Source organism: Salmo salar, chromosome 05, assembly GCF_965601325.2.
Source record: "Salmo salar chromosome 05, fSalSal1, whole genome shotgun sequence".
In the NCBI taxonomy this organism is placed as follows: domain Eukaryota; kingdom Metazoa; phylum Chordata; class Actinopteri; order Salmoniformes; family Salmonidae; genus Salmo; species Salmo salar.
Window position 1 is genome coordinate 80,000,814 of NC_138295.1, and position 15,046 is coordinate 80,015,859.

At 47.5% G+C, this 15,046-nt stretch overlaps 1 protein-coding gene across 2 annotated transcripts; it reads right to left on the bottom strand.

The window, feature by feature from the left end:
- Window positions 1–38: 38 nt before the first annotated feature.
- Window positions 39–14,355, bottom strand: stx17 (syntaxin 17). 2 transcript variants are annotated; one of them, XR_001325708.3, is made up of 9 exons: window positions 14,188–14,355; window positions 13,480–13,675; window positions 13,280–13,345; window positions 11,145–11,337; window positions 10,840–10,958; window positions 10,636–10,686; window positions 5,008–5,094; window positions 1,546–1,842; window positions 39–1,303 (listed from the first exon to the last, which is right to left on the bottom strand). XR_001325708.3 is itself a non-coding variant. In XM_014184045.3 (8 exons), the coding sequence occupies exons 2-8, from the start codon at window positions 13,600–13,602 to the stop codon at window positions 1,600–1,602; spliced, it is 882 nt and encodes a 293-aa protein (XP_014039520.1). In that variant the 5' UTR covers window positions 13,603–13,675; window positions 14,188–14,355; the 3' UTR covers window positions 39–1,599. The 2 variants fall into 2 exon arrangements, 1 of the variants encoding a protein (XP_014039520.1); XM_014184045.3 differs by having other exon boundaries at window positions 39–1,842.
- Between the last annotated feature and the right edge of the window lie 691 nt (window positions 14,356–15,046).

Sequence of the window (15,046 nt, forward strand, 5' to 3'; positions counted from 1 at the left end):
TTGTTCAGTTCTACAGAGAAGACTCCTGACACACACAATTCCTTCATCAGAAGCAGATTTTATTGGTTTTCTTTGGCAAATATAAAACCCCAGTAAATCACATAGATTAAGAGCATCCATATTTAGTTGGTCTGAGTTCAGAGGTTACAGGTCACTTGTAGTAGATGACATCAGGTGTGACCTGTTTCTATGGTGGCACTCTTAAGAGGGGAAACTTTGGCCTCACACTCATCACAACGTTCTACCTGGTAATGGGTACACCCAGGACAGCTGTGTTTATCCTCCTAACCTTTCTCAATCACTCACTCTTATTCTCTGCTCCCCAGTCTGTCAAATTGACACATTCCAGTCTGTCAGAGGCTCCTCTCCAGCAGGGTTCAGACCAGGACACAGTCTTGACATTTACTGCTGTTTATACCTCCTCCTCCCTCTAATGAGCTCTATACTCTAAGCAGAGCAGCAGACATATTGGCAGACTCAGATAAACATCAATAAGTTCATAAACTAGAGAGATGCTTGACCCAGGCAGTGTCTGGCTTTGGCACTGAGTGTGTATTTGATAAAGACTGAGGGTAGTTAAGACAGTCTGTCCAAGAAACACAGTATAATAACATGACTACCATCTCTCCGTCTGTACTAAAAGGCACCAAACAGCATGACTTATGTTACAAAACTAGGCAGGGTGTAGTGTTTGCTACTATATATTATGAGAAGATGTGCATTATTAATCATACACTTAAAGTAACTGTGCAGTGAAAGTTCTGTAATCTCATCCTATACTCGTATTTGTGGGCAAAACATTAATTGTAGAACAATAAAAATAAAAAAAACTTCAAAACTTGCTGTTTCCTCAGAGGATGATGAGCTGGCCAATCAGCGGTCTACTCGCATGAATATTTTTAAGATCAGTATACGCCCACACCATTCCAACACAGAAAAGCTGATTTTGGAAGGAAAACTTTCATTTATATTGTAAAAATGTGTAGGTCATATTTAATATAAATCTGGAAACACTGGACAGTTACTTTAAAGTTTTAAATACAAAGCCAACAGACCCAGTGTGTGTATATATATATATATATACACATATATATATATATATATACACACACACACACATCACACTCAACTAACACAGCATTCACACACCTCCCTTTCACACTCAGGTCCTCAACAAGGCTCTCCTACAATGTTTAAAAGTCCTATTGATTGGGAAGTGGTAGATCCCAGTGGCAAGCTTCTCTTCACAGTAGGCTTCTCTTCACAGACCTCTCCTCGGTCTATTGGCAGCGAGAAGGAGTTCCTTATTACCACAGTAAAGAGAGCAAAGCTATTGGTCAAACAACAGATTGTTTGAGCGGACAGTCAGTCAGTCTGAGGGATATCTTGGTTGAGTTCCTGCCTGACTAGATGCGCAGGCGTTGCATCAACCAATGGTTGTGCGCCACTTCAACTGTGCAGTCGGGCATCAGATTGCTATATCATATGATGTGGTCAGCTGATATGTAAGCTCTAGCATGCGTCTGCAATGTAGTCGGGCAGTACCTGGACCAGTGTAGGCTTCTGGAGGTCAGAGGTCCCGCCACGACCAATCAGAAGTCACTTGTCCAGCGGTGGTTCTGGTTCCGTAGGGGGTGCAGTGAGCTGGTTCATCTGGGACTCTACTCTAGCTCTGCGTTTCTTCTGGACCAGGTTCCCCCCTGCAAACCCCAGAGCCCCCCCTCCAAGCGCTGCTGCCACCCCCGCTGCCTTGAACCCCACCAGAAGGCCCAGCGGACCACCCAACACCCCCCCTAACACTGCCCCCGCCACGGGTAACACTGCCAGCCTGTAGCCCACCACCTGGAGGGAGGACAGAGGGATAGACGAGTCACTACATGCATTGACAGTCTAGGTTTCTTGACTTTTTATCCCAATAAAGATTCTTAAATTCAATTAAAAAGACAAGGAAATAAGAAGAAACTTCACTTGGGACAAATCAACACACATATAACACACACACTCAGGGGGGTATTCCTTTGATGTTCTAAGACACACAGTAAGAGAAGTCTTCAGATCTACCTGGCCTTTCATGATCACACACACACACACACACACACAAACAGCAACACATGCGCACACACCATCATCAAAGCTGTATACTTTAATTACCCACATTTATTAAAATTGGAGAAATGAGGTGTGTGTGTGTTTATTAATACTGTTATCTTCAGAGAGGAAGACGCTCCTTTAGACTGATGGCTGTAAATGAGTGACTCCTCTGAACATTCCGCCACACACACACTACCCCCTCCCACGGCTGATTAACAGATTAACAGTTAAATGGATCCAGTTCAAACGCCCTCCCAGCCCCTCACCTCATGGCAGCGAAGGTCATTTTAATCAACCAGAGGTAAGTTGAAAGTTCAGAGTACAGGGTGTTGGTAAAGCAGGGGTGTAATGGCACCTGTCCTGATGACAGATAACACACTGCTGTGTCTGACACTCTTCTATCTACACACACTGCTGTCTGACATCTCTTCTATCTACACACACTGCTGTCTGACATCTCTTCTATCAACACACACTGCTGTCTGACATCTCTTCTATCAACACACACTGCTGTCTGACATCTCTTCTATCAACACACACTGCTGTCTGACACCTCTATCTACACACACTGCTGTCTGACATCTCTTCTATCAACACACACTGCTGTCTGACATCTCTTCTATCTACACACACTGCTGTCTGACACCTCTTCTATCTACACACACTGCTGTCTGACATCTCTTCTATCAACACACACTGCTGTCTGACATCTCTTCTATCAACACACACTGCTGTCTGACATCTCTTCTATCAACACACTGCTGTCTGACATCTCTATCTACACACACTGCTGTCTGACACCTCTTCTATCTACACACACTGCTGTCTGACACCTCTTCTATCTACACACACTGCTGTCTGACATCTCTTCTATCAACACACACTGCTGTCTGACACCTCTTCTATCTACACACACTGCTGTCTGACATCTCTTCTATCAACACACACTGCTGTCTGACATCTCTTCTATCAACACACACTGCTGTCTGACATCTCTTCTATCAACACACATTGCTGTCTGACATCTCTTCTATCAACACACACTGCTGTCTGACATCTCTTCTATCTACACACACTGCTGTCTGACATCTCTTCTATCTACACACACTGCTGTCTGACATCTCTTCTATCAACACACACTGCTGTCTGACATCTCTTCTATCTACACACACTGCACACACACTGCTGTCTGACATCTCTTCTATCAACACACACTGCTGTCTGACATCTCTTCTATCAACACACACTGCTGTCTGACATCTCTTCTATCAACACACACTGCTGTCTGACATCTCTTCTATCAACACACACTGCTGTCTGACATCTCTTCTATCTACACACACTGCTGTCTGACATCTCTTCTATCTACACACACTGCTGTCTGACATCTCTTCTATCAACACACACTGCTGTCTGACATCTCTTCTATCTACACACACTGCTGTCTGACATCTCTTCTATCAACACACACTGCTGTCTGACACCTCTTCTATCAACACACACTGCTGTCTGACATTGTCTGACATCTCTTCTATCTACACACACTGCTGTCTGACACCTCTTCTATCTACACACACTGCTGTCTGACACCTCTTCTATCTACACACACTGCTGTCTGACACCTCTTCTATCTACACACACTGCTTCTAAAGGCCTCAGCATGCTTCAGTTCAGCTGACGCCTAGCCCAGCCTAGCATACTCCCTTAAAAGACCTGAAAAATTTGAAAAAAAGCAGCAATAGTACTATTTGTCCATTTAGAGATGCCGTAGCCAGAATACACTTCCTCAAAATAGAATTAAGATAACTCAAGAAATCTGTCATTAATTTTGCCGAGGAGATCTTAGTTACATCTAACTAAGATGTTTGGTGCAGTATTTCTTAATGAAAGAATGTGCATGAAAACAAGTCGTTTCTCATTGAATGACAAAGACTTTATTGAAGAATCCCTACTGTTGACCAATTACCGACGAAGGAGCGCCAACTTCGGGTTGCCTAGCAGAAAAAAAATTGTGCCCGAACAGCCCCCAAAAAAACTCACCAAAAGCCTAATGCGGACAACGCTGGGCCAATTGTGCGCCGCCCTATGGGACTCCCGATCACGGCTGGTTGTGATACAGTCCAGGGTTGAACCCGGGTCTGTAGTGATGCCTCTAGCACTGCGATGCAGTGCCTTAGACCGCTTAGACCCCTCAGGATCCCTTAACAGCACAGCCACACCCATACCCTTGAATATTCTGGACCTCAATGTGGGCTCAATCCCATTTCAACTTCATCAATTCAGGAAGTTGAATTGAGTTGAAGTTCCATTTATCAATCAAAACATGGGGTGAGAGGTGGTACATTTACGCTTAAATAGACCAATTTTTTTAATATTGTGATATTTTGGCTGCAACTAGACTCACAAAGGGTGTGTACGCGCAGCGTCTGTTCAGCCGTATAGAACTCACATGACATACCACACTGAGCTTGTAATATGTCTGTGGGTATTGAGCTGTCAGTCTGACTTTATTCTGAGGGTGTGTGTGTGTGTGTGTGTGTGTGTGTGTGTGTGTGTGGTGTGTGTGTGTGTGTGTGTGTGTGTGTGTGTGTGTGTATTGAGCCAACAGTGGGAGGCCAAACGCTGCTCCTGAAGAGCTATTAAATAGCCCTTCATACCTCTCCTCGCCTCCTGCACCCACACACACACCTTGCACTCTCCATTGACAACACCCCCTACTCAACCCCTCTCTCCCTCCCTCCATCACTGTACCTCTTAACCCCTCTCTCCATCTATTCTCTCTATTTCTTTAATTGCAGCTTTCCTCCGTATTCTGCTGGATCAATAGGGACAAACGTTGTAGAATGGCTGGGAGGCAAAGTGCCATCGATCTCCCAAACACCACACACACACACGCGTGTACACGCTCACACGCACCTTCCCGAGGCTCCTGGTCCCCTCCTCCACGTTGGCTGCTGCTGTGTTGACGTTCTCCTCTATGCTGTCAATCTTCTCCTGCTGGGACTGCACACACACACACACACACACACACACACACACACACACACACACACACACACAGGGTTTATACACTGGAGACACACACCGCTGACCTGGTCCCTCTCGACACAGCACCACAAATGAGTGTGTGTATCTGTCTGTGGGGGGTGATGCGGGTGTAAAGTAGAAAAGGTAGGGTCTGGGGGAGATTATATTGGGGCAGGAGGGGGTCTGGGGAGATTATATTGGGGTAGGAAGGGGTCTTGGGGGGGGTTATATTGGGGTAGGAGGGGGTCTGGGGAGATTATATTGGGGTAGGAAGGGGTCTTGGGGGGGGTTATAATGGGGCAGGAGGGGGTCTGGGGAGATTATATTGGGGTAGGAAAGGGTCTTGGGGGGGTTATATTGGGGTAGGAGGGGGTCTGGGGGGGTTATTGTGAGGAGCTCATGAAATATTCAGAGTGGCAGCTGTCCCTCTCTCTGTGTGCTGGACACCATCCATCCTTCTCTCCCTCCTTATTGTAGTTGTAGTTGTTGTATGTACATACTATAAACATTTTATGGACATGGTACCTTTTTACATTAGCTACTTATTACATATGGATAGACAATATTCAGACAACAGGTATACATTTTCTGTAGCGCTTTCAGTCATGACTATGATCAATCCTGAGCTTTTTTAAGTCCCTCATCTCCCTTACTGCCCCCTAACTCCCTCCCTCTCCCTTACTGCCCCCTAACTCCCTCCCTCTCCCTTACTGCCCCCTAACTCCCTCCCTCTCCCTTACTGCCCCCTAACTCCCTCCCTCTCCCTTACTGCCCCCTAACTCCCTCCCTCTCCCTTACTGCCCCCTAACTCCCTCCCTCTCCCTTACTGCCCCCTAACTCCCTCCCCCTCCCTTACTGCCCCCTAACTCCCTCCCCCTCCCTTACTGCCCCCTAACTCCCTCCCCCTCCCTTACTGCCCCCTAACTCCCTCCCTCTCCCTTACTGCCCCCTAACTCCCTCCCTCTCCCTTACTGCCCCCTAACTCCCTCCCTCTCCCTTACTGCCCCCTCCCTCTCCCTTACTGCCCCCTCCCTCTCCCTTACTGCCCCCTAACTCCCTCCCCCTCCCTTACTGCCCCCTAACTCCCCCCCTCTCCCTTACTGCCCCCTAACTCCCCCCCTCTCCCTTACTGCCCCCTCCCTCTCCCTTACTGCCCCCTAACTCCCTCCCTCTCCCTTACTGCCCCCTAACTCCCTCCCTCTCCCTTACTGCCCCCTAACTCCCCCCCTCTCCCTTACTGCCCCCTAACTCCCCCCCTCTCCCTTACTGCCCCCTCCCTCTCCCTTACTGCCCCCTAACTCCCTCCCTCTCCCTTACTGCCCCCTAACTCCCTCCCTCTCCCTCACTGCCCCCTAACTCCCTCCTTCTCCCTTACTGCCCCCTAACTCCCCCCTCTCCCTTACTGCCCCCTAACTCCCTCCCTCCCTCTCCCTCACTGCCCCCTAACTCCCCCCCTCTCCCTTACTGCCCCCTCCCTCTCCCTTACTGCCCCCTAACTCCCTCCCTCTCCCTTACTGCCCCCTAACTCCCTCCCTCTCCCTCACTGCCCCCTAACTCCCTCCCTCCCTCTCCCTCACTGCCCCCTAACTCCCTCCCTCACTGCCCCCTAACTCCCTCCGTCCAGTGGCAGTTCTAGACCATTTCAACTGGGGGGGCCAAGCTGGGGCCAGTTGTACTGTTAGAGGGGCCAGTTACATTAGACGTTATTGTTGTCATATCGTTTTCTTCACTGCATTGCAGGCATTAGCAGGCAAAAGACCATGTTCATAATCATTAGTGTTCCGCGTTGCCACTGTCTAATAACAGATGTAAAAAAAGAAGGATAGCAAAAATTTGTTATGTAAAAATGATTTCATACTCCACATTTAGGGGGGCCACAAGGGGGTCCAAAATTGTTGTCATAGGGGCACTGGCCCCCCATGCCCCTCCCAGAACCGCCCCTGCCTCCGACTCCCTTACTGCCCCCTAACTCCCTTACTGCCCCCTAACTCCCTCCCCCTCCCTTACTGCCCCCTAACTCCCTCCCTCTCCCTTACTGCCCCCTAACTCCCTCCCTTACTGCCCCTAACTCCCTCCCTTACTGCCCCTAACTCCCTCCCTTACTGCCCCCTAACTCCCTCCTCTCCGTTACGGTCCCCTCCCTCCATCCATCATTCTCCTCTCCCTTAAGGTGTCCGCATATATTATGACGGCATTTTGTGACGCTTTTGTTAGTTTTGGTCTTCGGTGAGGGTTTTTCCGGCCATGCTAACAAAACATTTTCTCCAGGCATGCCGAAGTCGGTAGCTGAAGTCTACACCCCTTCATTTGTGATTGGTCAACAGTAGGGATTCTTCAATTAAATGTTTGATGTCATTCAAGGAGACTGCACCAAACATCTTGGATGTAAAATTGCGTGACTAAGATCTGCTTGGTATTTCAAACAAAGGTCTTAAGGGATTATGCGAGCACACTCGTTCTGAACCGAAGCATGCTGTCGCCTTTACTCCTCTCCTCAGTCCTCACATCTCTCCCCCACTCATGTTCACTTCGGTTCCCATTTCTTCACCCTCCCTCTCCCTTACTGCCCCCTAACTCCCTCCCTCTCCCTTACTGCCCCCTAACTCCCTCCCTTACTGCCCCTAACTCCCTCCCTTACTGCCCCTAACTCCCTCCCTTACTGCCCCTAACTCCCTCCCTTACTGCCCCCTAACTCCCTCCTCTCCGTTACGGTCCCCTCCCTCCATCCATCATTCTCCTCTCCCTTAAGGTGTCCGCATATATTATGACGGCATTTTGTGACGCTTTTGTTAGTTTTGGTCTTCGGTGAGGGTTTTTCCGGCCATGCTAACAAAACATTTTCTCCAGGCATGCCGAAGTCGGTAGCTGAAGTCTACACCCCTTCATTTGTGATTGATCAACAGTAGGGATTCTTCAATTAAATGTTTGATGTCATTCAAGGAGACTGCACCAAACATCTTGGATGTAAAATTGCGTGACTAAGATCTGCTTGGTATTTCAAACAAAGGTCTTAAGGGATTATGCGAGCACACTCGTTCTGAACCGAAGCATGCTGTCGCCTTTACTCCTCTCCTCAGTCCTCACATCTCTCCCCCACTCATGTTCACTTCGGTTCCCATTTCTTCACCCTCCCTCCCTTTAAATCCCAGATGTATGTATGGTTGTTGGTGGATGTGGAGCTTCTAGGCTCCAGCCAGTGGAACAGCGGGAGATGAGTGCTTCAGTCAGACACTAGCAGGCTGCGTCTGAACATCTCACCTTGCCTGTCTCTGTCCCCCTCTCTCCCTCCCTCTCTCTCTCTCAAATCCCCAGGCAGGTAGAAACACCGACACACAGAAGTGTTTACCCTCTGGTTGAGAGGCTGAGTATTGGTCCCTGAACGACACCAGTCACCCCAGAGAGACCACAGCACTAAAACATCTTTATGCTCTCTTCTCCAAAACAATCTCCTGTCGGTCTCTCTCTCTCCCAAAATCTCTCTCTCTACACCTCTTTCTGCCCTCCTCCCTCACCATGTTTAAACCCTCCCTTCCTCCCACTCCTATCGCTCTTTCGTTCCCAGAGGATAGAGTGATAATCAGAGTCGTCTGTTTTCCTCCTGGCCTACCATACGCCCTGTTGCCTGGGTTCTCTCCCACGGCACTCTCCTCTCTTCTCCCCATGGACACAGCCCCCTTCTCTCCTATCCTCTCTCGTCTCCCACCTCTCCCCTATGGCCCATTTTCTACCATCCCCCCTCCCCCAGCAGTACACCTGCCTGCAGCCCCACTCCAGTAACCTGTGGTGTGCTGTGACCTGCTCTCTAAGGAGCCCCAGCATGAATCCAACCAGACAGACAGACGCTAGGCTAGCTGTCGCTCACTACACTGTCTGTCAGTGCCCTCACTGCCCTGTGTGCTAACAGCATGGTTAGCATAGCCGCAGCAGGCTATCTATGTTACGTAGCCATGTCCCTGTCATTCATCCTGTCTCATTAGACACCAGAAAGGCATTATCTGCTGACCTTGTCAGCACTCAATCACACAGTACATACAGTACATTCGGGAAGTATTCAGACCCCTTCTCTTTTTCAACATTTTGTTATGTTACAACCTTATTCTTAAATGGATTAAATAAAACAAATTGTCCTCATCTATCTACACACAATACCCCATAATGACAAAGTGAAAACAGGTTTTTTGAAATTTTTGCTAATTTCATAAGTATTCAGCACCTTTGCTATGAGACTCGAAATGGAGCTCAGGTGCATCCTGTTTCCATTGATCATCCTTGAGATGTTTCTACAACTTGATTGGAGTCTACCTGTGGCAAATTCAATTGATTGGACATGATTTGAAAAGGCACACACCTGTCTATATAAGGTCCCAGAGTTGACAGTGCATTTCAGATCAAAAACCAAGCCATGAGGTTGAAGAAATTGTCCATACAGCTCCCCACGATTGCTCAGTTTGGAACCACCTAGACTCTTCCTAGAGCTGGCCGGCCAGCCGGCCAGCCAGCCAAACTGAGCAATCATGGGGAGAAGGGCCTTGGTCAGGAAGGTGACCAAGAACCTGATGGTCACTCTAACAGAGCTCCAGAGTTCCTCTGTGGAGATGGGAGAACCTTTCAGAAGGACAACCATCTCTGCAGCACTCCACCAATCAGGCCTTTATGGTAGAGTGGCCAAACGGAAGCCCCTCCTCAGGAAAAGGCACATGACAGCCCTCCTGGAGTTTGCTACACTCGCAATAACATCTGCTAACCATGTGTATGTGACCAATAAAATTGGATTTGAAAAGGCACCTAAAGGACTCTCAGACCATGAGAAACAAGATTCTCTGGTCTGCTGAAACAAGATTGAACTCTTTGGCCTGAATGCCAAGCGTCACATCTGGAGGAAACCTGGCACCATCCCTATGGTGAAGCATGGTGGTGACAGCATCATGCTGTGGGGATGTTTTTCAGCTGCAGGGACTGGGAGACTAGTCAGGATTGAGGGAACGATAAACGGAGCAAAGTACAGAGAGATCCTTGATGAAATCCACACAGCCAAGACAACACAGGAGTGGCTTTGTGACAAGTCTCTGAATGTCCTTGAGTGGCCCAGCCAGAGCCCAGACTTGTACCCGATCAAACATCTCTGGAGAGACCTGAAAATAGCTGTGCAGCAACGCTCCCCATCTAACCTGACAGAGCTTGAGAGGATCTTTAGAGAAGAATGGAAGAAACTCCCCAAATAAAGGTGTGTCAAGTTTGTAGCGTCATACCCAAGAAGACTCGAGGTTGTAATCGTTGCCAAAGGTGCTTCAACAAAGTACTGACTAAAGGGTTTGAATACTTAAGTAAATGTGATATTTCAGTTTTTATTTGCAAAAATGTCAACAAAACAGTTTTTGCTTTGTCATTATGGGGTATTGTGTGTAGGTTGATTAAATTGTTTTCCTCATCAATTTTAGAATTAGGCTCTAACGTAACAAAATGTGGAAAAAGCCAAGGGGAATACTTTTCGATATGCACTGTACATAGCATACTCACGTGGACCAGCAGAGAGAACTCTGTCACCAAACCGCTAAGCTCCTTCAGGTCCTGACAAAACAAACTCATATTAACACAGCAACAATAACACACAAACAAAAACATACTATATGACATATTAAAGACATGAATAAATATTATGATCGCTTAATCTATTATTAAGACAATTTGTGAATACAGTACAAGGGGCCCAAATATTCCCACCTCCTCCAGGGTGTCCCAGGACTCGGCAGCACTCTCGTTGAGGGGGATCACTGGGAGGAGGAGCTGCGTTTGATTGACAGGAGGGGGCTCCCTGCCCACATCATCACCATGGGAACCACCTAATGGACAAGGTCAGTGAGAACCAGAGTGACCAACTTTAGATCTGGACATGTTACTGCTTCTGAAATTCATAATGAGCATTTAGATGATTTATTAGTTAGTTTATTGGTCAATAAAGGAAGAGCTAACATGGCTGCCATAGAATGGAATAAACTGATGTTGTTGAATAGAAGGGAAGGTGCTACCTGAGGATGAGTGGCCTGGGGGGCGTGGTGCCTGTGGCAGAGGGGCGGGGTTAGAATGCAGGAGTAGGAAGTCTTGCGCGGCAGCAGATGCTCGGTCTCTGATTGGCTGAACCAGCCTCTCCAGGGCGGGGCCGTCCTCCGGGCGGACACGTCCACACAGCTTCTCCATCTCTCTAACATTAGCCCTCAACTGCTACAGAGGGAGAGAGAGGTTCAACAAGTAGTTCAACTTCCCAACAGATAGATTTAAAAAAGAGGCACGAGACAGAGAGAAGTACACCCTCATACAGACAGACAGGTTCCAGTGTCTCTGCTGGGAGGAGGAGTGAGGAGGGGGAAGTAGGAGGGTGTTAGATGGCCTCCCCTGGTTGTACCCATCAGCCCCAGGGCAGACCAGACCAGGGGTCAGGAGGCCATGACCAATAGATGCTCCCACGCTAATTAGACATGTTGAATAAACATACACACACAGCTGCAGACTGGATTAGCATTGAGCCGCTATGACCACGGGAGACACACCTGTCAGAACGCTAAAGGCCTGTTAGCATATGCTTCACAGATAACACACACAAACACACACACACACACACACACACACACACACACACACACACACACACACACACACACACACACACACACAAAGAACATCAACAATAAGAACATTAACAGGTGAATGAACTCTCTGTGCTGCTGGAGAAGGTTGGTTCAAACCTCTTAAATGTAATCTACGTAATCCCCTAAAGTCGTTATTTACCATGAGAGGGCCATAAACAATAACTAGTAATGCTGCAAACTCTAAGGTTACAATTTAACCTTTCTGGTAAAACAGTTAGACTGGTGAGGTGTAGTCACTTTTCAAAACACAAGATCAAGTACACAGCACAAACATGATACAAAAATATGTTATAGATGGATATCCTATAACTAAACTGTATAAATAAGTCAGTCAGTCAGTCAGTAGGGGCCAGACAGACAAACACACAGTAAACGCCAGGGAGAAAGTGAAACCAGGCACACGTTGCTAAATAGGCCCTGCCCCACCAACACACACAGGGCGTTACAAAACCGATTCACTAGCCTGCTAATATTGTTGCACTCACTAAGTCTAGAGGGTCTTAGGCCTAGTTAACTGGTCTGTAACCTGATTTGACGTGTGTCTGTGTGAGAAATCAGCGTATGCGTCTAGGTGTGAATGTATGTACCCAGGAGACAGCTACCTTACCGTAGGTCCAGGGCCAGCTCCGTCTTCACCTCTTGGTCGGCTGGTCCAAGTGGATTATTATTTGTTCAGATGGTGAGTAAACATAAATATGTTCAAGAAGGAAAAATAGAAAACTAAAAGACCCCAAAACAAACCAGCAGGCTTTCCGAGCTGGTACTCTGACTGACGATCACCCTAATTGACAGCACCGAATGTGCTTATCAACCACCTGGACAAGGTTGCTGCTGCCCCCTGGGGGAATGGAGTGTGGTAGTGATCTGTAGTGTGCTGTCTAAACTACCTAACCTATTCCCTCAAAGGGATGAGCAGCAGAGAGGGGGGTCTATAATAATATTCACAGTTAGGAGAAAGGGATGAATAGATGAGTGATGGATGAAAATAGAGGCGTGCAGACAGAAATACAGAAAGCAGAGGAGCCCACTTCCTGCTAGAGACTTCCCTTCCTGCCTAGAGAGTGGGGTGACACCGTCTTTCTCTGCTTCCCTCTGCCTTTCTTGCTCTCTCTCTACTTCTCTATCTGTGCTGCATGTCCTTGTGTATCATCACCCATCTTCAGCTTCCTTACACACACCCAGCCCAGCGGACAGAAACACACACACGCCACACAGGAAAGCACTCTGCCCCTCCCAAGGGGTCTGAGGGGAATGGTGTGTTTTGAGTGTGTGTGTGTGTGTGAGGGAAGGAAGGAGGTGGGGGTGAATCCTTCACTTCCAGAGACATGGTGGTGTCATTGTGAAAACACACTGTGCAGCACTTCACACACACACACACTTTTAAAACACACACTCAATTTTACATACACACTCAATTTTACATGCACACTCCTGATCTCCTGCAGGCACACAGCACACAGTCACAACATACCGTATATACTCAGCACAAGGCCAGTGTGTGTGTGTCTATGTTTTACCTGCACAGTGCGGCTGGCATTGATGTGCTCCTGATGAAGGCGATCCCATTGTCCACTATGCTGGAACTGTAAGGCAATAACAAGCTCAGTTGCTGCTTCTCTGTGTGGTTCTTCAGTAACTTCCAATGGTCGGTGATGTGAGTTTGCGTGTGTATATATGTGCGCGTGTGTGTGTGTGTGTGTGTGTGTGTGTGTGTTACCTTCAGTATATTGCTGTGGTGTCTCTGTAGTCTTTCTAGGTCTGTCGGCAGGGCTACTTTAGTGAACTTGTGGATCGGCCCCTCAAGACGCCTCAGCGTCAGCTTGCCCCCTTCCTCTGACATCCTCCCTGACTTCTGACCCCGGGTGGGTTCTCACACCTGCAACCATACACACCTGCTCCTCTTACTCAGCTACCTGGAAGACAGGAGGGAGGAGGTATACATACAAACATCAGCATGCCACACAAAACCACGTGACCTGTTTCACTCAAACACACACGAGCACACAGACATACACACCTCCTTGTAACCCAATGCCAAACACATCACATCATACCATTGTTGGCTAGTAGGCAGCTTTGCTGACATCCTCGTGCCCAAGGTTTGAATAACAGGGTCTCAGAGTCTGGCTCGAGCTGTTAGTTAGCTAACTAATGACGTTAAACGACAACATCCGGGAACAAATGACAACAGAAAACGTTGCTTGTTCCATAGAGAAGAAATGTCTGTAATTATGACACATTAAAACACATTTGACCAAGGTAAGGCATCAGCCTCTAGCTAGCTGGCAGTTATAATGTTATAACTGCCAGAATCAGATGTCTGTCAGGTGAGTTAACAGTATTTTAGCAAGCTAGCCAACACAGCTGACTATTCAAACTTAAAATCTAGCATATTTCATTTTCAAACCGTGAACATATTACTTACTTAAAGTAAAAACCCATCGGAGTGTAAAACTTGGGAGAAGAATTCTTGTAGGCTATTTCGTAACTGTTTGTCTCGAGTTAGCTACATGTCCAACTTTCTCTTCTGTTTGTAAACAACTTTCTTCCTTGCGCGCAGACGAATTACTTCCGATCTAAAACCTTAGCCCACAGAGAGAACGGTCCTCCCCTTGAGGCTGAATCTACAGCAGTCCTATACAGTAACCTTTCTGATTAATTGAACGTTATTGAATGAAGTTCAATAGTGAATATGATAGCAAGAGATGAGTGACTGATTTCATATCAATTTTTGTAAAAGCGGGAATTGAACTTCCGCCAAGTTGTACATCTATATTGATTGGGTAGACAATATTGATCATGTCAGGCAAATAACATCGACCAATGTGTGACGCGCGAGGACAGCTAGAATTTCCACTCAGTCGCACTATCACCACATTCACACACACACACACACACACACACACACACACACACACACACACACACACACACACACACACACACACACACACACAAAACACACACACACACACACACACACACACACACACACACACACACACACACACACACACACACACACCCACAAACTATGATGTGGAGCTGCTAGGAGGGTGGAGTGGTGCCAGGTGCATGGTCTGGCTGGGCCAGCACAGCACTAGGCTTAGAGTGGATTATTATGGACATGCCATCTCCTGTGGCTCTCTATTGTCTGTGTGTGTGTGTGTGTGTGTGTGTGTGTGTGTGTGTGTGTGTGTGTGTGTGTGTGTGTGTGTGTGTGTGTGTGTGTGTGTGTGTGTGTGTGTGTGTGTGTGTGTGTGTGTGTGTGACTGTGTGTTTGT